The following is a 21,827-nucleotide window of genomic DNA, read 5'->3' as shown; positions in this document are numbered from 1 at the left end:
ACCCTTGCCTTTCCTCCATCAGAGCCACTGAGCAGGTAAGTGTGGTGATTGTGGATCCAGGGTTATACGCTTACTTACCCTAGAATGTAAGCTCTGGGAGGGCTGACACTATGCCTGACTTGTGCACACAGGGACATCCCTTATCACCACATGGAGCCTAGGTGCCTGGCACGTGGTGGTAGATAGTAAGTAAATATTTGCTAAATGAATGACCAAATGAATGACAATGCAGCAAAGAAATCTTGTAAGCATCCAGGAGCCGAGAGGTCTGTGTTAAGCAGCTTTCACAGAGGTTCTTCCAGGATAGTTGGTGGCTTTCGCCCTAGAGTGGGATCATCAACAACGCGCCTTGCAGGGGTAGGCAGTCCTGAACCCCGCCCCCAGGTGGCCGGGCGGGCCCTCAGGCAGTCACGTGCTGGGGGCTGTCCAATCATAGAGGGCGGGGCGGGGCTGAGCCGACTAGGCGGTGGAGGCTAGGTGAGCCTGCAGAAGTTCCAGACGATACCTACCCCCGGTGGCCTCCAGTTGCCCAGCGGAACTTGTCCTGAGTAGCGCCAGCAGGTGTCAGAGGCGGACGCCATGGCCACAGCCTTCCGGGCGAGCGGTAACTGCAGGGCGGCCGGGACTCGCTGGGAAGCGAAGCTGAGCCCTCCCCTTCCTTAGGAAGTTGTCCCTGCCCGCAGGTCGGCGCGCCCACCCGTCCAGGCACGCGCGGCGAAGGGACACCCGGTGTTGGGGCTGCAAGCTAATTGGCGCTGGGAACGCCCAAGCTCTGTCCTTTAGCTCCTGAGTAGGGTGGGGCCCAGAGAGTGCATTCGAGCTTGGGCCTGCTGGTGGATGAGACCTAGGGGAGAAGGGGGCGTAGAGGTTTGCGGCTGATCTTGGCTCTCTGCCCCCAGAGCATCAGCATATCCGCTACAACCCGCTACAAGATGAGTGGGTGCTGGTGTCAGCACACCGCATGAAGCGGCCCTGGCAGGGGCAGGTAGAACCCCCACTTCTGACGACAGTACCCCGCCATGACCCCCACAACCCTCTGTGTCCTGGGGCCGCACGGGCCAATGGAGAGGTAAGTCTTTAGATCCTACATCTGCAGGCTGGACCTGTGGGGGGTCGCTTCCCACCCATTCCCCTTAGAGCTTCGCTTCACCCCACGGGGGAGTGGACCTACTTCTGGGTCATATCCCACCAAGTCTTTTTGACCTCAGAGTGGCCTCCCCACCCCCTTGTAACCTTGAAGCCCACCAGATGACTGGTGGTATGGGACAGCAGATGCTTCTGGCCCATCCTTGTCTGTAGGTGAATCCCCACTATGACGGCACCTTCCTGTTTGACAACGACTTCCCAGCTCTGCAGCCTGATGCCCCCAGTCCAGGTAACCTGGATCTAACTGCTGTTGAGGGGCGGGAAGAGGCTGGACCCTGTTGGGGGACTTCTGTTGCAGAGAGTGATACTCCTTTATTTTAGGACCCAGTGATCACCCCCTTTTCCAAGCAGAGGCTGCTCGAGGAGTTTGGTAACTATGAACTTACATTTTTATAGCCTTCAACCCAGGGCCTGAACTGAGCACTGGGGTTGGGTCCTGCCCCCAGCACTGTGAGCCCTGTATCTCTGTCACCTCTCCCTCCTTCACCACCTAGTAAGGTCATGTGCTTCCACCCCTGGTCGGATGTGACACTGCCACTCATGTCAGTCCCCGAGATCCGAGCTGTCGTTGATGCGTGGGCCTCAGTCACAGAGGAGCTGGGTGCCCAGTACCCTTGGGTGCAGGTCTGTGAGGTCACCCCCTCCCCTAGATGGTCAGGGAGGGGGTGGTGCAGTTTGGTTCTGGGAAGTGGCATTTTTATTTCCACAGATTGTGGTTGGGAGGGGTTGACTTGATGTCTTTTTGGCTATAAAGCTCCCTACCCCTACCTCATAGATCTTTGAAAACAAAGGAGCCATGATGGGCTGTTCCAACCCCCATCCCCACTGCCAGGTCAGTGCATCGGGGGGGCTTCAGTGGCTATCTGGGCTGAGTGCAAGCCAGCGCTGTGGGGTGGAGAACTGGAGTAAGGGAAAACAGAGGAGGTATGCGAGCAGTGTGGAGGCTTGGGGATGAAGCATCTGCCTGCTCTTCTCCTCCCCCTTGACAGGTGTGGGCCAGCAGTTTCCTGCCCGATGTTGCCCAGCGTGAGGAGCGATCTCAGCGGGCCTATCAGAGTCAGCATGGAGAGCCCCTGCTGATGGAGTACGGCCGCCAAGAGCTGCTCAGGAAGGTGGGAGAAAGCCAGATCTTGTGTCCCCAAGAAGCCCCTAACCTCACCCCAAAAAGGAGAGGTGTGTGAAGGAGAAGGATAGAAGGGAAGTAGGAGAGAGACTTGCTAGAAGACACAATAATAAGCTAAAGGAAAGATGATGGCGTGAACTAGGATGGTAGTGGTGGAGTGGTGAGAAACTATCAGTTTCTAGGTACATTTTTCCTTCTCCTTCCCTTGCCTATTTGCTGACCCCCTCACACCCACCTTGATGACCTTATCTCCATTTGGTTGGCCTAGGAACGCCTGGTCCTAACCAGTGAGCACTGGTTAGTGCTGGTCCCCTTCTGGGCAGTGTGGCCCTTTCAGACACTACTGCTGCCCCGTCGGCATGTGCGGCGGCTGCCTGAGCTGACCCCCGCTGAGCGTGATGGTGAGTCTCCCAACTGGGACCTTGGGGCCAGGCTTTGGATGGGGATAGTTCTGATGGGGCCAGCATCCGGGCCCCTGACTGAGAGTCAGGCTCTGATTCCAGATCTAGCCTCCATCATGAAGAAGCTCTTGACCAAGTATGACAACCTATTTGAGACATCCTTTCCCTACTCCATGGGCTGGCACGGTGAGGCTTTTTGAGCACCCATATCTGTCCCCAACACCATTTCTGAGCTCCTGGGTCCCAGCTTGGTGGACTGCAACTCCCAGTAGGCCTTGGAACACTTGCTGGGGAAGTGTTCAGAGCAGGGATGCTGGGATTGAGGGTGGAGAAGCAAACGTGGTGAAGCTGTGTCTCCCAGTGGGCTTTCTAATGCCTTGTCTCCTCTGGCAGGGAATGCTTGGAAGATGTAGTTTTAAGGTACCTGCTATAGTCTGGGGGTGAGAGCTAGGCTGAAGAACTAAGAATGGACCCTTCCAACCATCTCTGCCTTCTTCCTGCCAGGGGCTCCCATGGGATCAGAGGCTGGAGCCAACTGGGACCACTGGCAGCTACATGCTCATTATTATCCTCCACTCCTGCGCTCTGCAACAGTCCGGAAATTCATGGTTGGCTATGAAATGCTTGCCCAGGCCCAGAGGGACCTCACCCCCGAGCAGGTCAGGACGTGGAGCACCCTGGGTCCTTGGGTCCCCTTTTCTCTCCTATTTCCTCAAGGGATCCCAACAATTATGACCCTGAGAATCCCCACAACCTGGGTATTCCTAGGGACTCAGGAGCTGCTCAACTCCTTCATCGTCTGGCTATTGCAGTGGTGGTTCTCTCCAGCCTCCCCGCCCCACACCCCTTCCCCCAGTGTCTAGTGTCCCCTTGCACCCAGAACTTCATACCATTATTCTGGGCAGCCCTTACCCTCCCTGATTATCCCCTTTCCCCTTTTCAGGCTGCAGAGAGACTAAGGGCACTTCCTGAGGTTCATTACCGCCTGGGGCAGAAGGACAGGGAGACAGCAGCCATCGCCTGACCACACTGACCACAGGGCCTTCTGCCTGAGGGAAGCAGGACCTAGGGTTTGGGCAGATGTGGGATCAATAAAACTATGTTTCTCAAACTTTAATCACATATTCTAATGCCAGAGGAGTGTGAACTCTGAACCTTGGGGGTCTGGGGTTAAAGGCTGAAGGCATAGCCCCAGCCACAACTTTTCTTTGCCAACAGATGTGCAAAAACTTAAGGGTATAATCTCCCCATCTGTCCTTCTCCCCAAATCTTGGAACAAAATTAATACTCAGTGTCATGTGTGGCTTGTAGTTTCTTTTACTCCAAGAGTAATGAAGGCATCCCTGTTTAAAATTTTTAGAATCCATTGTTCTTGTCTTTGGCTGAGGCTTTGGGAAGGCCAGAGCCCCTATTACCACCATCCCTAGGGTGTCAGCTTACCAAGCCTGGGACTGAGGGTTTGGTGGGGAGCGGGTGAGCAGGATCCTTGTCCCAGTGGTCAGTGGCCAGACCTTGGGCTGCTGGCCAGAGCCCTGGCTTTGTGAGTGGCTGCAGCTTGGCTCTGCTCCAGCCCACAGGGGCTGAAGGGGCGGGTAGGGAACACGTACGTGGCTTTGTGTCCTTGGCCTTTCCAGACTCCCACGTGCAGCATGTACGCACAGGCTCTGCACACCTCTGTTGCCCCTGTGCCCCCATCATTGCACAGGGCAGAAGACAGCTCTGGCAGGGAAGGGGCCGCCAGAGTTAGGAGCCCCAGGGCCTGGAAGGAGGGGATGGTTTTTGGAGTGACCCTGGGTCTAACCCCTCCCCTTTGGACCTGTTTCCCTGACAAAACTGTAACTGTGAGAATAACAAGTCATACAACCCAGGAGATGTGATGCCACCTAGGGTCTTCCAGACTTTTAGGTGAGGACAGGAGCTTGTGAGTAATGCGGGAATGGCCAGAACACTTTTTGTCTCCATTCTTCTCAAGGGAATTGAGCCTCTGGGAGGGAAATCATACAAGGCTGGACAGTGATGACCTGACCCAGGAGAACCTTGGCTGTCTGCCTTCCAGTCCAGGATTCTTTCTTCCTAGAAACCCTGGAGGAGAAGGGTCAACTTGGAGTGCTGCCCTAGTTTGGAAGAAGCTCAGACAAACATGGTACACATTTCCCTTGAACCTTCATTGACTGGGGAGTGGAACCCTGGATGAAACACACACACACACACACACACACACACACACACACACACACTGGGGAGTGGAACCCTGGATGAAACACACACACACACACACACACACACACACACACACTGGGGAGTGGAACCCTGGATGACACACACACACACACACACACACACACACACACACACTGGGGAGTGGAACCCTGGATGAAACACACACACACACACACACACACACACACACACTGGGGAGTGGAACCCTGGATGACACACACACACACACACACACACACACACACACACACACACACACACACACACACACACACACACACACACACACACTGGATGACACACACCCTGATCCTACACCTCTGATTTGCCTGCATGTTGGAATATCTGGGGAGTTTTAAAGAGCACTGATTTAATTGGAGTGTGGCTTGGCAGTTTTAAAACCACAGTGTCCAGCGACATTTGAGACCCACTGCCTTACAATCAGTCCACCTCCTTCTTTATCTGGAGTCAGGGGCACCTTCAGCTTCTCTGGTCACCTGCCCAGGAGCTCCTAAGCCACTGAACTTGAGGCTTTGCAGACAGCTGGGAGGGGGAGGGGCCTGAGAACTTCTGGTCCTGCTGTCCCAGGAGGAGAGGCTTTCAGGCCAGGACCCAGGAACCCGGCTCCAGAGTGTCCCCCAGCAGCCTCCTCAGTCCCGGACGGGACAGGAAGTGTCCGGCAGAGGTGGGGGTGGAGGTGATTGGCAGTTGGAGGCTCCAATGGGCCGAGACCCCCCCTATTTCACCCCTCTCCTTCCATTGGTGCCTGGGCGGAGCCGCCCCCACGGCGGGGCCCCAGGGCGGGAGGGAGTAGAGGCCGGGGCAGAGGGCGAGGGCGAGGGCGAGGGCGGAGGGCGCTGGCGGCGGTAGCCGCGGAAGGTGAGGCCTGATGGGGCCGCGGGTGAACTCGAGGGAGCCTTGCCAGGAGAGGGCGGGGCCTGGGGGTGTGGGATTTGAAGGACTCGGAGTGACTGACGGACTGTCAGTGTGTGTGTGTATGTGTGTGTGTGTGTGTGTGTGAGACTGCGAGGCTGTGTGTGACGATGTCAGCGTGCAAGACTTCGCAACAGTGTCGCTTGGGGAAGCTGTCAGCTCGTGTGACTGCGGGTGTCGCTGTGCGGTGGCTGAGGCTGCATGTGGCTGTGCTGGTGTGGGATTATGTGTGTGTGTCAGTGTGCAGTTTGGGGGCAGAGACTGGGTCGTGCTTTTGTGTGTGTGAGGGCCTGTGACCACATCAGGGAATGTGTTTTGGGAAGGTCTCTGTAGGGTCTGAGACTGTGTCTGCCAGTGTGAGAGCGGGTGGCTGGGTTTGTGTGTGCCAGTGTGTGACTTCAGCAGTGGCAGAGTAAGAATGAGACTTGCATGCTGTGTCCTGTTAGACTGGAGCAGTGGAGCTGGGTTTGCATCTTGGGGACCCACTTCAGTGGCCAATGGAACTGACCTTTCTACTTAGTGGCCAGCGTAGGCAGACCATCCCCAACACACTTGGCTTTACCTCCTTCTTTTAGTGCTCGAGAATCCTTGTCCCTGGTCCACCGCTCCTTATTTTCTGTTTCCCTGTCTGACTCAGTTTCCTTATACTTCTTTTTCTCTCCCTACTACTACTACTGTCTTCCTAGAGCTGGCGCTCTCTGTATCTCTTCAGTTTCATCTCCCCAGGTATCTCCGTGTATCTGCTTTTCAGTCCTGCCTCTCATGTTCTCTGCATCTCTGTCTCTCTCTGTGCTCCTGTGCCTGACTTCCTGTTCACCTTTGTCTCTTTGGTTACCTGGGGGCCTGGAAAGGTGATGAGATGGGGGATCTGCTGTGCTAAGAGCTCCCTGGAAGAGGGGGCTTAAACTATGATGAGGAGTTACTTTTAGAGAGTGCTGTGACCCCTTCCCAGAGGTGGAGTGCTAAGTGTGTGTGTGTGCAAGGAAGAGGGAGATGTGTGTGACTGTGTGTGTGTCTGGGTATGTGTAAATGTTTAAGTGTCTGAGTCTGAGTGTGTCGATGTAACTGTGAGTGGCTGTATCTGAAAGTGTGTGTGTCTGAGGGTGTGTGGGTCTTGTATATCTGGCATCAAGGGACCAAAGGCATTTCCTGGTGCTGGGGCCTGCAGAGTAGAGGGGGAGGTGAGAAATGACTGGAACGTCCAGGGGAGGGGGAAACTGGACTCTTTGGCTTTTCTTTATATGCCCCAACATGGGGCCTCTCTTCTCCTTAAAACACAGCCAGCTGTGCCCTAAGGAAGTATTTGCTGGGGAGTGAAAAGAGTGGGAGCACGCATATGTGTCTGATTTTTCATTTGACTGTGTCCACGTGTGTTCAAGGGAGTGTCTTTGTTAACTGTGCCTAGGGAATCCACGCGTGATTGTGCCTGTGTGCGGCTGTGTGGAAACACAGGGAACCTCTCACTGACAGAGACATAGCAGCTCTCCTTTCCCTCTTGCTGTGCCTGGCTGTGCCTGTGGCTTCCTTTCCAGACTTGGGGGAGGCCTCTTCCCTTTCCAGGGCCTTGGGTGGGAGGGGGTGGGAGAGAAGGAGGGAGGAGAAAGGAGGGGGGAGGGGGCCTGGCTAGGGGCGGCTGAGCTCCAGGGCCCAGAGGGGCGGGGGCAGGGAAGGGGAAGGAGGGGACGATCCTGGGGTCCCAGAACTTAAGTGGAGCTGAGACGGGTGCTGTAGCTGGTGGGAGGAAGTCCTGGAGGTCATGGACACTCAGCCACTGGGATCGTCGAGGTAGGGCGGGGCTGAGCAGGGTAAATGTGGCTGGGGGGGCGGTCAGGGTGAGCCACTAGACACACTCAGACAGACACGCAGACACGTGGAGGTCCCTGCTCAACTCTACTTGGGAGTGACTTGGGCTCTACCTCTTCTGGAGCCCTCGCCCAGGGCCCTCTCTCCATCTGTCCCTTCTGCCCCCATTTCCACTTCCCCACTGCCTTCCTCCTCCTGCTTTCTCCCATCCAGGATCCCTCTCTCCTAGCACCCCCATCCCCCATACACACATGGTTGGTTACCTTTCTGGCTTTTCTGAGATCTTGCTGCCCCAGCCCAGCCCTCACCTCGATGAGCCCCCATCGCCTCCCAGTCCTGATCTCTGAGCATCTCTTTGTCCTGTGGCCCCCACCCCAGCCTCCTTTTCCTGCAGGCTCCCAGCTCCCCTCCCGCCACCCTGTCTCCATCTGCTGGCTCCTCGCCCGCCCCCAGCCTCTGGCAGCAGCCAGGGCATCTGGATCTGCTTAACTCCGCAGCCTCAGCCTGCACCCTAGCCCCGTCCAGCCTCACAGGCTCGAGACCAACAAGATTCCAGAGTCAGGCCCAGATGAGCGGCCCGCGTAGCCAGAGCAAGGAGCCAGGCCCAGGCGAGAAGAGGTTTGGCAGCCAGAGCAGGGATAGGCCTCATAGCAGGGCTACAGGGTGGGCTCAGACCCACCATGACAGCCCCCACCCCAGGGTGATGGAGCCTGCCTTAGGTCAGTCAGAGGCAATGACTATCCCTGGGCCAGGCGGGGATGGACACGGAATTCCCAACAGCTGGACTGGAGGAGTTAATGGGCGTGGCTGAGCCGGTGCCAGCACTTGGTGCCAGGGGTGAGCGCCAAGGGTGGTGTGGGGTGAGGGGGGCAGTGCTGGCGCAGTCCGTTGCCTCTGGCTTTTGTTCTGGGCCCTAAGCCTGTGACTGAGAAGGAAGTTGTGTGTGTGTGTGTGTGTGTGTGTGTGTGTGTGTGTCTGTGTGTGTGCGCGCGCACTCACACACTGCCCTGGGAGTATGGTGGAAAGGGGACCTTACATCAGATCCCCCAGTGATGTCTGATATCCCTACCCCACTTGGAACCTGTTTTCCTCCCTTGGGGATAGGGGATCGCTGACCTTGCCTCTCTCCCCGCAGATGAGCAGCAGCTGCTCGGGGCTGAGCAGGGTCCTGGTGGCTGTGGCTACAGCCCTGGTGTCTGCCTCCTCTCCCTGCCCCCAGGCCTGGGGCCCTCCAGGTGAGAAGAGCCCCGCTCTGTGACCCAGCTCTGATTTGTGACGTGCCACCATCACAGTGGCCCCTTCTCATGACTAACCTGTGATCCTCCCAAGCCCTGACATCCAATCTGGCAACATCCCCTCTCTGCCTTGCCCTCTGACCTCTGTCTCCAGATTATAACATGATATTTTGACCCCGTGACCCCACTCAGGTCTTAAAAGTCCACCCTTTATCCTGTCACCCTCACAAAGTGTGGGATGGGGTGGGAGAGAGGGAAAGGAAGAGCCTCTGCTTAGAAATGCTTTCCACAGGGGTCCAGTATGGGCAGCCTGGCAGGGCCATGACACTGTGTTGCCCTGGAGTGACTGCTGGGTAAGTGCTCCACTGGCCTGTTGGGCTGACAAGACCCTTTCATGACCCTTTCTGGACCGTGCCCAGTCCTCACATCCCTCCCATCCTTGTCCCTGTATCTGTAATCCTCACCTCTCTATCTGTCCTAACCCTCCAACCATCCTTATTCAACAGAACATTCAAACAACGTGCACTGAAAACCTGCTAAGTGCCTGGTCTGTTCTAGGCCCTGGGATACAGCAGTGTACAAGCCAGGCAGGATGCCAGGTAGTAATACCTGCAGGGCAGAAAATCAAAAGAGAGTGATGCGGAAAAGGATAATTGAGAGATCACATTTTGTTGGTAATCAGGGAAGGCCTCTCTGAGGAGGTGATGTTGAAGCTGATTTCTGAAGGTTGGGGTATAAGCAAGCATTCCCAACAGAGAGGACAGCTAGTGCAAAGCCCTGAGGTGGGAGTGGGCTCCACATTCTTGAACTGAAAGAAGACTGGAGTGCAGTATGGGAGGGGGAGACAGGCGATGAAGAAGGAAAGGAAGGCAAGGGCTAGATCACCAGGGGCTTTGTAAGCCAGCAAAAGGAGTTTGAGCTTCACTGTAAGCACCGTGAGAAGCCAATGGAGAGCTGTGATGTGGTCTGACTCATAATTTAAATCTTCCCTCTATCTATCATCATCTCATCTCGCCCCCAGGGCCCCGGTGTCCTGGTTTCGGGACGGGGAGACAAGACTGCTCCAGGGACCTGACTCTGGGCTAGGGCACGAACTGGTCCTGGCCCAGGCAGAAAGCATCGACGAGGGCACTTATATCTGCCGGACCCTGGATGGTGCACTTGGGGGCATGGTGACCCTGAAGCTGGGCTGTGAGTTGGGGAGGGAGTGTTGGGTGGCAGTGGTGGCAGGAGACATGGGGCTCCTGAGGGAATCCAGGCCCTAAGTAAGCCCTCTGGGATGGGGAGGGCCTGGGGACTTCTGTCTCCAGCCGCACCCTCTGCCTCCAGACCCCCCAGCCCGCCCTATTGTCTCCTGCCGAGCAGCTGACTATGAGAACTTCTCCTGCACCTGGAGTCCCAGCCAGGTTAGCGGTTTACCCACCCGCTACCTCACCTCCTACAGGTGTGTGCATGAGTGGGTGTGTATGCCTATACATTTGTGTGTATAGCAAAACGTGGGTATGGGAGGTAGGTAGGGAGGTCCCGAGGAAGGCCTGACAGAGAAGGAGGACCTTCTTTCCTTCCTGACCTCAGATGGCTTCCTCCCTGGCAGGAAGAAGACGGTGCCAGGAGCTGATGGCCAAAGGTAGGACTTGAGGGGAAGCTGGGGGCTCTAGGTGGATCCCACAGTGAGCATTTCCAAAGCTCAAGACCACATCCTCCCTCCTAGGATGAGTCCATCCACAGGGCCCTGGCCATGCCCACAGGACCCTCCAGGGGCTGCCCGCTGTGTAGTCCATGGGGCAGAGTTCTGGAGCCAGTACCGGATCAATGTGACTGAAGTGAACCCCCTGGGGGCCAGCACACGCCTGCTGGATGTGAGCTTGCAGAGCATCTGTGAGTACCCACTCCTAGAGCTCTCCCCAAATCCCTACCATGAGATCCCAAATGGACCCCAGAGTACAGGTACCCCTCAATTCAGAACCTTCTCCCCTGAGCTCCCACATAGTTCCCTCCCAACATACCATCTGTGTGTTTCAGCACACAGATGGTCCCCATGGAGACTAAAAAGCCAAAGAGATCAGAGCCTGGGGGGCAGAGTTACATCAGCTTCTAGAGGCTGCTGCCACTACCCACTTCCCTACAAGTCCTTCCTGGCTGCCTAACCCCAGTGCTGCCTCTCTGCTTCTAGGCCTTGTGCTGAAGGCAGCTCTATCTCATGTCCTCCCTGCCCAATGAAAGCCCTTGCTGGTCTCTCCTTCCTCTTGATCTGTGTGTGGAAGCGGGGAATCACTAAAGCTATGGCTGGAATTTGGGCCAACTCATCTTCCTTGGATGCAAAGCAGTATCACTCTTTAACTCACTCAACAAACATTTCAAAAATCCAGCCTCAGATCTTTGCTTACTTCTTAACAGGGATGACAGATAGATCCTGAACCTAATGGATAATCAAGCTTAAGATTTCCCCCACCTCCTTGGAAGTGCCTTCCCTCAGGGACCTTTAGGCACACACCCATCTTCCCTCTGGAGGTGGTGCGGAAGGGATGAGTACCTGTCTTGTGCCCTGACTTTGTGTCTCCACTGCCCTCAGTGCGCCCTGACCCACCCCAGGGGCTGCAGGTAGAGTCGGTACCTGGCTATCCTCGCCGTCTGCGTGCCAGCTGGATGTACCCTGCCTCCTGGCCCCGCCAGCCCCACTTCCTGCTCAAGTTCCGGCTGCAGTACCGTCCAGCACAGCATCCAGCCTGGTCCACGGTGAGACCCTTTGAGTGTGTCCCAGTCTGGGGCTGTGGGTCCTGTCTCTAGTTTCATGTTCCTGGGTGTTCTGCATGACCAGATCTGGCAGGTCACTGACTCCTGTGGCCTTGCCCTACAGAATACTATCCGTAGGCCACGGCTTGTGCTGGGTGCTGGGGTTTTAGCAGGGACTGAGGGAGTGAGCCTCTGCCCTGTGGGGCTGTAACTGATATCAGCCCATCTGTGGGAAGACAGCAGTGACCTTTTTTTTTAAATTTTTTTTTTGGGAGACGACTTTTTTTTTTTTTAATTATTTTTTTGGGGGTACACCAAGTTCAATCGTCTGTTTTTATACACATATCCCCGTATTCCCTCTGGGAGACAACTTTTTAAAAATAACTTTTCTAGGAAAAGGAGTGCCTTTCACCCAGAGGCACAGACTCATACAAACACTCATATACTCAGATGTGGATAGAGGTGAATTCCCATCTCTGGAGATAGCAAAGATTGGCTAGCATCAGGCCTGGGGCAACTGCTGCCTCAGATAAAAACCAATATTTATCGAACACTGTCTGTCTGCCAGGCACCGTGCTGCACATTTTACATATATTATCTCGTTTAGGTGTATTCACCCCTATTTTACAAATGAAGAAACTGAGGCACAGAGAGAGGTCCAATGTCACTCAGTAAGTGGTACAGCAAAGATTTGAACCTAGGCAGTCTGAAGTCACAGCCTGTCTAGGAAACCACTATGCACTTTTGTCTTCTGAAGTACTAGGTGTAGACCTGACACCAGCAGCCACCCTACCTGAGGCTCAGACTGCTGCATCAGGCTGACAGGGACAGGACTGGGAGGAAGGGGTGTTATTTGCAGACCGGGTCTGGGAGGCAGGCAGGCTGAGTGCTTATAACCTGGATAAGGTGCCGACGAACCATGTGCACTGCCAGGTGGAACCGGCTGGATTGGAGGAGGTGATCACGGACGCCGTGGCAGGACTGCCCCATGCCGTGCGGGTCAGTGCCCGGGACTTTCTGGACGCAGGCACCTGGAGTGCCTGGAGCCCCGAGGCCTGGGGGACTCCGAGCACCGGTGAGAGACAGAGCCTAGGGAAAGGGCAGAGGCCCTGTTGACCAGCATCTAATGGCGGAACTGCAGGGCTAGCGGGCAGCGTGGCGATCGTAGCCCCAGGCTTCAGCTGTAGCTGCTTGCAGCCCCGCCCTAGCTTAAACCCCGCCCCGGCTTAAACCCCACCCCGGTTTAAACCCCGCCCCGGCTTAAACCCCGCCCCAGCTTAAACCCCGCCCCGGCTTAAACCCCACCCCGGTTTAAACCCCACCCCGGTTTAAACCCCGCCCCGGCTTAAACCCCGCCCCGGCTTAAACCGGCCCCTCAGCCTCCACCCCTGCTTACATCCCCGAAGGTGGCTCTGCCTATTCAAGCTCTGCCTCCTAGGCTCCCCTGTGTCTAACCCTGGCCCTGGTCTCCGCCCCCACCCTGCGTGGATAGTTCTCCTCAGGTCTCATCTCCCTCCAGGGCCCATACGGAAGGAGATACCAGCTGGGGGCCAGCAGCACGTGCAGCCAGAGCAAGAACCTCAGGCAGACAGCCCTGCTCCTCCAAGGCCGTCCCTCCTACCAGATCCGAGGCCACTTGGTGAGCTTGGGCAAAGGTGGTAGAGGATGGGAAAGCCCCAGAGAGAAGGGGGCACCAAGTCTGGTCAGGCAGGCTTGCTCTCACAGCTGGCATGTGACCCTCTCCCTCAGACCACAGAGACCCCCTGGAGCAGGTGGCTGTGCTGGCGTCTTTGGGCATCTTCTCTTTCTTGGGACTGGTGGCTGGGGCCTTAGCATTGGGGCTCTGGTAAGTGACTGTCATTGACCCCTCGGCCTCTGATCCCACACAGATGCTCTGATACCCATAGACCACACCTGTTCCCATTCCTCATGACTTCTCACTGAATGTGTCTCATTCTGGGACCATTCCTTCTCCTTCTCCCGCCCCCAGTTTCATGATTCTCACGCTTTCCTCTCTTGACCCTTTACTAATAAACCTTTTTGAAAAAGACCAAGATGCCCCACATTGTCAGGGAGACAGCTTCCTTTTTGTGCTGCAGGCTGAGGTTGAGACCAGATGAGAAGGATGGACCCCAGAAGTCTGGGTTCTTGGCCCCGATGATTCCAGTGGACAAGCTTCCAGGTGAGTATGACCTCTGGGAGGTTTGGGCTTGGAGACATGTGTCCTTGTTTTGAGTGTTTATATTAAGAGCCACATGCCTTAGTCATCATAAGGGTTTTGGGAATCAGAGTTGGGTCTCCTCATGCTTATAACTTCTGGACTCAGGGATGGGCCTTTCATTTTTGAGTCCCTGGGCTCAGAGTTGGGTCTCTTCTGTCTCTTATAGGATTCTGGGGCTCTTAGATGCCCCAGAATATCCTCATTTTCAGGATATTAGGCTCAGAGCTGGATATCCATCGTTATTCTCGAGGTGTCTGGATCAGAGCGGATCCCCTCTCTTATTCTTTTTTTTTTCTGGAAAGAAAATCACTTTATTCTAATTAATTCACAAATGATAACATCAGAAAAGTGTGTTTAAGAGGCCACACAAACATCTGCCCAGTCCCAAACTCAATACCATGTCAATGAGCTTCTATATGGTGAGAACACCCTCTTCCACTGCAGTCCTGAAGCACAAAAACTATTAATGATTGACGAGAGGTTTAACTGGTAGTTTCACACTTTATATCTTCACTGTCAGTTATACTTTTAATCCTAAATCAACATGGTCATGAGAGCTGATTTTTCATGCCTTCAATTGCTACTTCTTCATTAAGCTAATCCGTTTGCCAGTCTGCACTGTTTCAGCACCTCGCTGAAACCCTCACAAAGCTTAAGGTCACTGTGGGTCTGGGCACACTCCAAAAACTGTTTCACCTCAAAAAAGCATGGGTCATTCTGCTGCTGCTGTGCTGGTTGGGTTCCCTGAGGCTCCTGGAAGTGATGTCAGGCCTTGAGGGCTCAGCATTACTTCCTCCACTGAAGCCTCCGATGATGGCAGAAGCCACAGCCACGCCGGCTGGAATGGTTGCCATCTGGGCCATCAGACCTGGCTGCCGGGGGAGCAGCAGCAGGGGAGCCAACAGCAGAAGGTGGAGCCGCTGCTGGTGGCTGAGTGGCGGCCGCTGGCCTGGCAGCTCTCATCTGAGGTGCCCGGCTGGCTGGGGGGGGCCACCTGGGAACTGTGGCTTTGGCTTCTAAGAGGCATCTTAACTAAGCAGCAAAGCAGCGTCTCCCCTCCCTTATTCTTGATGTGCCTGGGCCCAGAGCTAGGTCCACTCCCTCATCTTTAGGGTGTTGGGGCTTGTACAGAGGTGGACTCCCCCATTAATTCTTGGAGTGTTGGAAATTCCCTGGCTGCCCAGTGGTTAGAACTCCGTGCTTCTACTGCAGGGGGCGTGGGGTTGGGGAACTAAGATCCCACAAGCTACATGGCATGGCCAAAACCAAAGACAAATATGTTCTTTGGGTGCTTGGCTCAGAGCTGGGTCCCCTCCCTCATTCTCAGGGAATCTGGGACAAGATCCAGTCCTGCTATCTCCCTTGATTTTCCTCCTTCTTCTAGGAGTTCCAAACCTGTAGAGGACCTTGGAGGACTTCAGCTGATTCCACCTATAACTCTGTCTTGCTGTTGTGGATGGATGGACAAATGGAATCCAGGCAGGACAGCAGATCCCCATGGAGGCGGGTTCTCAGCTGGAAATTAAGTTTGGAACTCATTTCTGTGAGACTCTGTGTTCCCAACTTGCCAGCTGAAAGGTGCCTGGACCTCTGACTTCATCCAAGAGCTGGAGGTCCATCTGCAGAATGAGTGTAGATGTGTATGTCTGTGTCCATGTGTGTCCAAGTGTATGTGAGGCAGGGAATATGTGCTCTCTGCATGTATGTAAATAGGTACCTGGGGAGTATGTGTGGGTTCTTGGCTCTTGGCCTTGCCCCTGGTGGGGGTTGTGAGGGTGTAAATAAAGAGAATGAGGAGGTTCTTCTGTTTATTGACATGTCTCACAGCTCCAGATTCAGGACTCACAGAATGCACAGAACTTGGAGACCACAGTCAGAGACTATTGTGCAATACTGCTTTATTAATTTGGCTACTGGGGCCGCCGCCCCATTTTCCGTATCATCTCCAAACTCAGGTTGGGCAGAGTCCCCTGGAACCTCTTCCCTTGGCGGTCAAGCCATTGAGTCAGGCTGCGGTTCTGGGGGTGGATGCAGACACTGCGTTGAGACAGGTGAAGCCTGGGAAAGGAAAGGTCCAAAGCCATGGTCATAGCTTGGGGATGAGGGTAAGGCTCAGGGATTAGAGGCAAAGGCCAGATGAAAATCTGAATTGGCAACAGAGTTAGCAATTGGGGCGGGGTTGAGATCAGCATCAGGGGTTGGGACTGAGGTCAGAGCCAGGGGTCCAATCAGGGGCAGAGTCAAAGCTCACACAAAGGCCTGGAGGTAACAGTCCCCATCAGCTTCCTGAAGTTCCACCTGGATGACCTTCCTCAGTAGCTTGCTTGAGAGTGGCTGTCGGGAGAGCTGAGTACAGCATGATGCAGTGCTGTGTGCCAGGGGCGACGCTAGGGTACAACAGGACCATGTGTTCAGAGGGCTTCTGACCCCGAGCTCCATCAGACAGCTGGAGGCTGGGCTTCCTGGGCTCCTTTGCCTCCATCCCATTCACCCAGCCCCTGGCCTTCTAGACCCCCAAGCACTCACCTCCTCCGGGGTCTGGGCTCAGGAGCAGCAGCAGCAGCAGGAGGCTGCTGGTGGGTGAGGGCCCCTTCATGTGCTCAGCCTGGACACTTCCTTCTCTCCCCTCCTCCTTTCCTACTTTTTATCTGGGTGCCTTTTACCTCGGGCACCAAGTGAGTCAGCGGCAGGTGAAGATGTATTGCTCATCCTGTGACACTTCTGGGTCCTAATTACCACAGACCCCTGTGTCACAGACCCTCCCCTCCTTTAGGACTGCCATTTCCCATGGGCTCCTAAGTCCTAGGCAGAGAAGCTGGGGAGAGGGGTCGTGCACGTAGGGACTGGTGGTACAGTAACTGAGTAAGGGCAGCCAAGGATCCACAGTGGCATCCAGTGATGGACGTTCACACTCACATACCCACAGTTACTCACTCACAGTCACACCTCAGTCACTCAATCAACCACACGTGGTCAGACAACCCCAGACAGATCATACAGCCCCAGACAGATCATACAGCCCCAGTTATACTCAAAGTCCCACTTCCACACAGTTGTGTTTTCACAATCATCCAAACATACAATCACACCAGCACATCCAAATTCTGATGGGGAAGTTGTGGGTGGGGTGGGAGCAGAAGGCAGGCCAGCACCAACTTGCCTTCATTTTCCCAACCCCGCTTCCTGCCCTAGCTTGCTTGTCTTACCAGGAGAAATTGATGGGAACGGGTCCCTTCCAGCTGAGGAGGAGTCTTGCATGGGCCAGTCACATTCAGAGTGAGAAGCTGGGAGAAGACCCTTTTTGGTGGTAATAGGAATACTGAGGTGGGGGTTGCTTTCCCCAGGAAGATGCGATAGGGAGGAAGGATAGAGTGGATAAGGAGGACAGATGAGGGAAGATAAAAGTTCTTTGGTGCCAGGTTGCTGCTGTCAAACAGGTAAAAGACCCAAGAAGTCTTACCTTCCCTTTTTGCCTAGTCCTGTCCCAGACCTGCTAGCTCCTTACCAGCAAGGGCCCGGGGTTTCCAGTCCTTGGCTTATTGAGACATCAGACTCAAGAGCTCAGTTACCTCCCCTTTGTTCTATTCAAATTCCAGTTTCTCTCTATTGTGGGCTTGGAAGAAAACCCCACCTCCTCAACCCCTACACCCTCTGCATCCCATCCTCTTGCCAAAGCCCCAACCTCCCATCTCCTTCCTGTCCCTTTTTTTAAATTCCATATCCAGCCTTCACCCCCTCTTCCCCTTACCCCCCCACAATGCAAAACTATTCCTCCTCTTCCTCCTCCTGTCCTTTCCAGGGAGCTGGGAACAGCCTAGGGTGGGGAGAAGCTAAGTTTAGTGCCCCTGGCACCTTGAAGAATTTCCCGCTCCTGGTCTGGAGCTTTCAATCCTCCTGTTGTGTGCTGTACTTGAAACATAAACTGAGTTATAATCCAATAATTCAGCCCTTATCTGGTTGTTGCAGGGGTGCCTTCTGCAACCTTCAACTCTGTGACCAGCTACCCTCTATGGGGCAGGCCTACTCTTGGGACGGGGACTCACACCTCCCTGGGCAACTTTCTGCTGCAGGGCGGCTGCAGCAATCAGGAGGGACCATCAGCTTCGAGAGCCAGGCCTAATCCCCCTCCCAGGCTGAACGACCCAAGCTTCTTTTCCCATTCCTGTCTAGGGGAAGGCCTGGAGGTCCTTCCCTGGAGTTTGTCTTGTGGATATATAGGAAATCTGAATATCCTGAGGGATTCTGAGGCACAGGCCCAGGGCTGGTCAGGGTACTCCACTTTTGTCAGGGTTCTTGATGTACACATTGTGAGGAAATGCCTCAAGAGCCTGGGTCCATTCTTGAAGGTGGCCACAACCCAGAGGTCACTCATCTTGAATTTCTAGTACCAGAGGCCATTGGATCTCTCCCTGAGCCTCCAGTCTGGACTTGTGCCCCAGAGCTTGGGTACAGCCACTGAGGCACCATCATCTTGTCACAAATCAGCTGGCTGTCTTTCCTGGACCAGTCAGTCCAGAGGCCTAGGAAGGAAGAAACAAATTCTTCCGGGTATGCACCTGTCTCTCCTCTTTGGCTTTTCCAAAGATAGGGCCACGTCTTTTTCCCAGCCACAACCTGCTCCGGCAGGGTCAGCCCCAGGCTGAAAGTTAGCTTTGCCCCCACCCACAAACTGGGCTGTTTCTTTAACTTAATTCTGTGGTGCCCTCCCTGGTGCTGGGGCCAGTCCCTAACTGAAAGCAGGCCCACTAGGAGCACCTGACCCTTTGTCACTTTAGGAGCTAATGGGTTTCAGGCCAACTGGGTGACAAGACAGAAAAGGAAGGTAGGGAGTAGTGGCCCTTGAGTTCTCCTAGGGAGGTAACACATGGGGGACTGATACCAAGTATCTTTGTACTTTTTTTCTTGGCCATGCCTCATGGCATGCGGGATCTTAATTCCCCAACCAGGGATCGAACCCATGCCCCCTGAGGTGGACGCATGGTGTCTCTACCACTGCACCACCAGGGAAGTCCCTGATGCCAAGTATCTTTAAACTTGGGATCAGACTGTTAACTGTAGGAAAGACCTCCAACAGTTCCAAGTCATTTCCCTCTGGCAGGCTGAGGGTGGCAGCTTCTAGGAATCTTTCCCTCCTCTCCCAGGCTACTTCCTACAACTATGGGCTTAAAATATTTTAGATCCACTCCAGGAGAAGATTCTTCAGACACCTGGCAAAGACCCGTCTAGGAGGAAGGTGGCAGCAGAGAGCTGGGGTTGTGAGAATTTACGGATGTGGGGATAAGGTTTGGAGGAAGACCAGGACAGGATTATTTAGTTCCAACCATACAAGCCACGCACTATGATGAGTGTGTGTGGGGCCAGGCTGGGAGTCCATGGTGGAAGGCAGTCACTGATAGAAATGGGAGGCCTGACTGTGATGAGGGACCCTTAGGAATAATGTGAGCCTGGACACGCAAGGACTCCCTATCAGGGAGGCCAATAAGGAAACAGACGGGGTGGAGAGGGGCTCCCAGCCCGAATGGCGGCAGCGGCGGCAGAGTCAGGAGGGCAGCACGGTGGCTTCAGTTTAAATCTTTAATGCACCAGCTGGCTGGGCAGTGGCAGCGGGGGTGCGGCGGGGGAGGCTGCGACCCGAGCGCTGGGGAGCAGGGCCCAGGCCGCTTGACAGACAGCTCATCAGGCCCCGCAGAGGCTCCAGCTTCTGCTCCCGAGGGTGCGCTGAGCTGTGGGGCGACCCGACACTGGCATGAGGCGGGGCGGAGGCTCCCGGCTCCCCCCTCACCCCCCCATCGGTTCTCCGGGACTGAGCCTCGTCCACGCCCCGGGCGGGTCCGCAGGATCGCAGCCCCCTCACCTCCGCTCCCTCCGCCACATGCGCAGCCAGGGAAAAAAGTAGAAGCAGCCCCAGTAAATCCTGCAAAGAGAAGGCAGAGCCGGGCGGGGCGGGGCGGCGCTGACCCCACAGACTTTGTCCCTTGGACGCCTGCCCCTCCGTGGAAGGCTCCGCCCCGCCCCTGAGAGGCGGTTCCCCGCAGCCCACGCCCCCTAAGAGGCCCCACCCCTCCCGCTTCTCCCGCCCCCAGAGAACCCGCGCCCTCCTCCCCCACCCCGGAGCGTCTAGGTTCCTCCTCCGCAGAACCCCGCCTCCACTCACTCCTCCTCCGCCTCCAGCGCCACCTCGTATCTCCTCAATCCCGACATGTCCTGGGTTCCGAACGTCTCCTGGGGAGCGGCATGATTGGATCAAGGATTCCCCAACCCCAGGTCCCCTTCTCTGTCATTCTCTGGACCAGTCTGACTTGTTCTCGGGTAATATGAGACAGGTGCCCCCGGGAAGACTCAATAGCCGCTTCGGGACAGGGTTAGATTGAAGATTTTGGGAGGCACTAGACGTTAAGGGATGGGGAGGTCGGGGGCATAGGGCATTTAGGGGGTTAGCGCCATAGGCTTGGAGGTCATGGGGCTGGGATATTTGGGGCCCCGGGTGAGGGTTTGCGGGGGTTGGGGTCACCTGGAGGGGGGCTGAGGGGTCGGCGCAGCCTAAACGCCCACCCTCCCTGGCTCCACCCCGGAAACAGGCCGTTACGTTACGTCACAGGGACACCGTCACGCACTGGGGGGTGGTGCTTACCTATTACCCGGAAGGGGCGGAGCCAGGGCTTTTCTTCAGAGGCGGCGGGGTCCAGATGTGACACTGGGAGGTGGAGCCAGGGCCTATCACTAAAGGGGAGGGGGAGGGTCTGGGTTTATTACTGAGATGCAGGGCACAGAACCCTCTTTGATAACGATGGAGTCGGATTTTGGAGCTCCACCCTGGAAAGACGGAGACCTCAGCACCAGGCAGCAAGAAAAGAGCTTCGGGACGCTGTCAAGTACTGTTGTACCAGTTCCTTCTCCTCTCCGTCTTCTTGGCTTCTGCTATAACAATTGCCTTTCTTGTCTGCCCCATTCTATTTGTATGATTCTGGGCAGAGGAGGAATAGGTCTCCAGAGAGGGCCCCGTCTAGGCAGGCCAGGCTGTGGGAATACCTGTTGGCTCAGTGGCCTTGGCCAAGTCACTTAATGGCTAGAGGGTCACAACACTTCCTCTCTGAGCTGAGACCTCCTTTCCTGTGGTTTTTGTTCTTGCAGTCACTAACCAACAAATATCTATTGAGTGACTGCCATGTGTTGGGTCGTGTGCTTCAGCATGAGGGTACAGCAGTGAAGAAGACAGGCACAGATTCTGCACTCCGAGAGCTTATCATCTGGGTTGGAGGAGGTGGGGTGGAGGGGGGAACAAAAGAGACGATAAGATCACTACAATAAACGAAGCTGACTGGCTGGGGGCAGTAGAGGGTGCTTTGGCAAAGCCAAGAAAGAGCAATTAACCCAGTGTGGGAGCTTGGAAATAGCTGCCCTAGTTGGTCCGGGGAGGGGAAAGGGAGCCTTGTGGCCGGAAGGTACGGGAGAGGGTGACCAGAAATGAGTGAAGTAAAAGTTCCCTGAGGCCAAAGTGTGGAGAAAGGATTCACCTATCCTCTTCCCACCATCCCGCACTCTTTTTCCTTCTCATACCTATCTTCCCCTGCCTGGGCTACATACAGACAGGTTACCGACAGATCCATGGACGCCAGTTTGAAGCACTGCAGTCTGGATGTGGAGAAGCTGTGCTTCCACCACACTCATTCTCACTCACACTCACACAGTGACACTCCTACCCTGCCGCAGCTTGGTCAGGTTTGGTGCAGGGGAGCAGGAGGCCTGGTCCCCAGGCTTCAGTGATTCACATCCCTTCACTCAGACACAGGGTTCTGTCTGATGTATAATAAATAATTTGGCCTTTGTCCCTTTTTCTGAGAGGGAGACTCTAAATCTTTGGACTATCCCAAGTAATATGAGTGTCTTTGTTATTTATGAGCCCCTTGGGTCACACCTGAGTTTATGCTAAGAGATGAGGTGACTTGGGATGGGGGCTGCTCAGCAGAAAGACCAACCATATCATTGCAGAACTGGGAGCTTTGAGCCAACCT

The 21,827-nt window shown here is 55.2% G+C and overlaps 4 protein-coding genes and 1 pseudogene across 12 annotated transcripts; 2 read left to right on the top strand and 3 right to left on the bottom strand.

Annotated features, from left to right (window-relative positions):
- The first annotated feature begins 466 nt into the window (after positions 1–466).
- Positions 467–3,750, top strand: GALT (galactose-1-phosphate uridylyltransferase). Of its 2 annotated transcripts, XM_057722094.1 has the most exons (11): positions 467–604; positions 900–1,069; positions 1,300–1,375; positions 1,468–1,516; positions 1,641–1,770; positions 1,922–1,978; positions 2,136–2,258; positions 2,538–2,670; positions 2,773–2,856; positions 3,175–3,329; positions 3,614–3,750. In XM_057722094.1, the coding sequence occupies exons 1-11, from the start codon at positions 580–582 to the stop codon at positions 3,692–3,694; spliced, it is 1,083 nt and encodes a 360-aa protein (XP_057578077.1). In that variant the 5' UTR covers positions 467–579; the 3' UTR covers positions 3,695–3,750. The 2 variants fall into 2 exon arrangements, with proteins under 2 accessions (XP_057578077.1, XP_057578078.1); XM_057722095.1 differs by lacking the exon at positions 2,773–2,856.
- Positions 3,751–4,675: 925 nt separating this feature from the next.
- On the top strand, positions 4,676–15,624 carry IL11RA (interleukin 11 receptor subunit alpha). Of its 8 annotated transcripts, none has more exons than XM_057722093.1 (13): positions 4,676–4,813; positions 8,762–8,861; positions 9,154–9,214; positions 9,883–10,052; positions 10,227–10,305; positions 10,456–10,488; positions 10,573–10,739; positions 11,434–11,597; positions 12,501–12,669; positions 13,114–13,233; positions 13,344–13,440; positions 13,694–13,776; positions 15,200–15,624. In XM_057722093.1, the coding sequence occupies exons 1-13, from the start codon at positions 4,811–4,813 to the stop codon at positions 15,214–15,216; spliced, it is 1,263 nt and encodes a 420-aa protein (XP_057578076.1). In that variant the 5' UTR covers positions 4,676–4,810; the 3' UTR covers positions 15,217–15,624. The 8 variants fall into 8 exon arrangements, 7 of the variants coding, with proteins under 7 accessions (XP_057578076.1, XP_057578073.1, XP_057578070.1 ...); XM_057722090.1 differs by having other exon boundaries at positions 10,191–10,305; positions 12,528–12,669; XM_057722087.1 differs by having other exon boundaries at positions 10,191–10,305.
- Positions 14,407–14,842, bottom strand: LOC130845206 (coiled-coil-helix-coiled-coil-helix domain-containing protein 2-like; annotated as a pseudogene).
- A 72-nt stretch (positions 15,625–15,696) lies between the features above and the next one.
- Positions 15,697–16,502, bottom strand: CCL27 (C-C motif chemokine ligand 27). Its single transcript, XM_057722097.1, has 3 exons — positions 16,342–16,502; positions 16,067–16,202; positions 15,697–15,873 (listed from the first exon to the last, which is right to left on the bottom strand). Exons 1-3 carry the CDS (start codon positions 16,409–16,411, stop codon positions 15,726–15,728), a joined length of 354 nt encoding a protein of 117 aa, XP_057578080.1. The 5' UTR covers positions 16,412–16,502; the 3' UTR covers positions 15,697–15,725.
- A 2,877-nt stretch (positions 16,503–19,379) lies between these two features.
- LOC130845209 (uncharacterized) lies at positions 19,380–20,393 on the bottom strand. The gene is made up of 4 exons (XM_057722100.1): positions 20,327–20,393; positions 19,970–20,037; positions 19,670–19,729; positions 19,380–19,538 (listed from the first exon to the last, which is right to left on the bottom strand). The coding sequence occupies exons 2-4, from the start codon at positions 20,014–20,016 to the stop codon at positions 19,382–19,384; spliced, it is 264 nt and encodes an 87-aa protein (XP_057578083.1). The 5' UTR covers positions 20,017–20,037; positions 20,327–20,393; the 3' UTR covers positions 19,380–19,381.
- Positions 20,394–21,827: the final 1,434 nt, after the last annotated feature.

The sequence above is a fragment of the Hippopotamus amphibius genome, chromosome 2 (genome assembly GCF_030028045.1).
Source record: "Hippopotamus amphibius kiboko isolate mHipAmp2 chromosome 2, mHipAmp2.hap2, whole genome shotgun sequence".
In the NCBI taxonomy this organism is placed as follows: domain Eukaryota; kingdom Metazoa; phylum Chordata; class Mammalia; order Artiodactyla; family Hippopotamidae; genus Hippopotamus; species Hippopotamus amphibius.
This window is presented reverse-complemented; position numbering and strand designations above follow the sequence as displayed.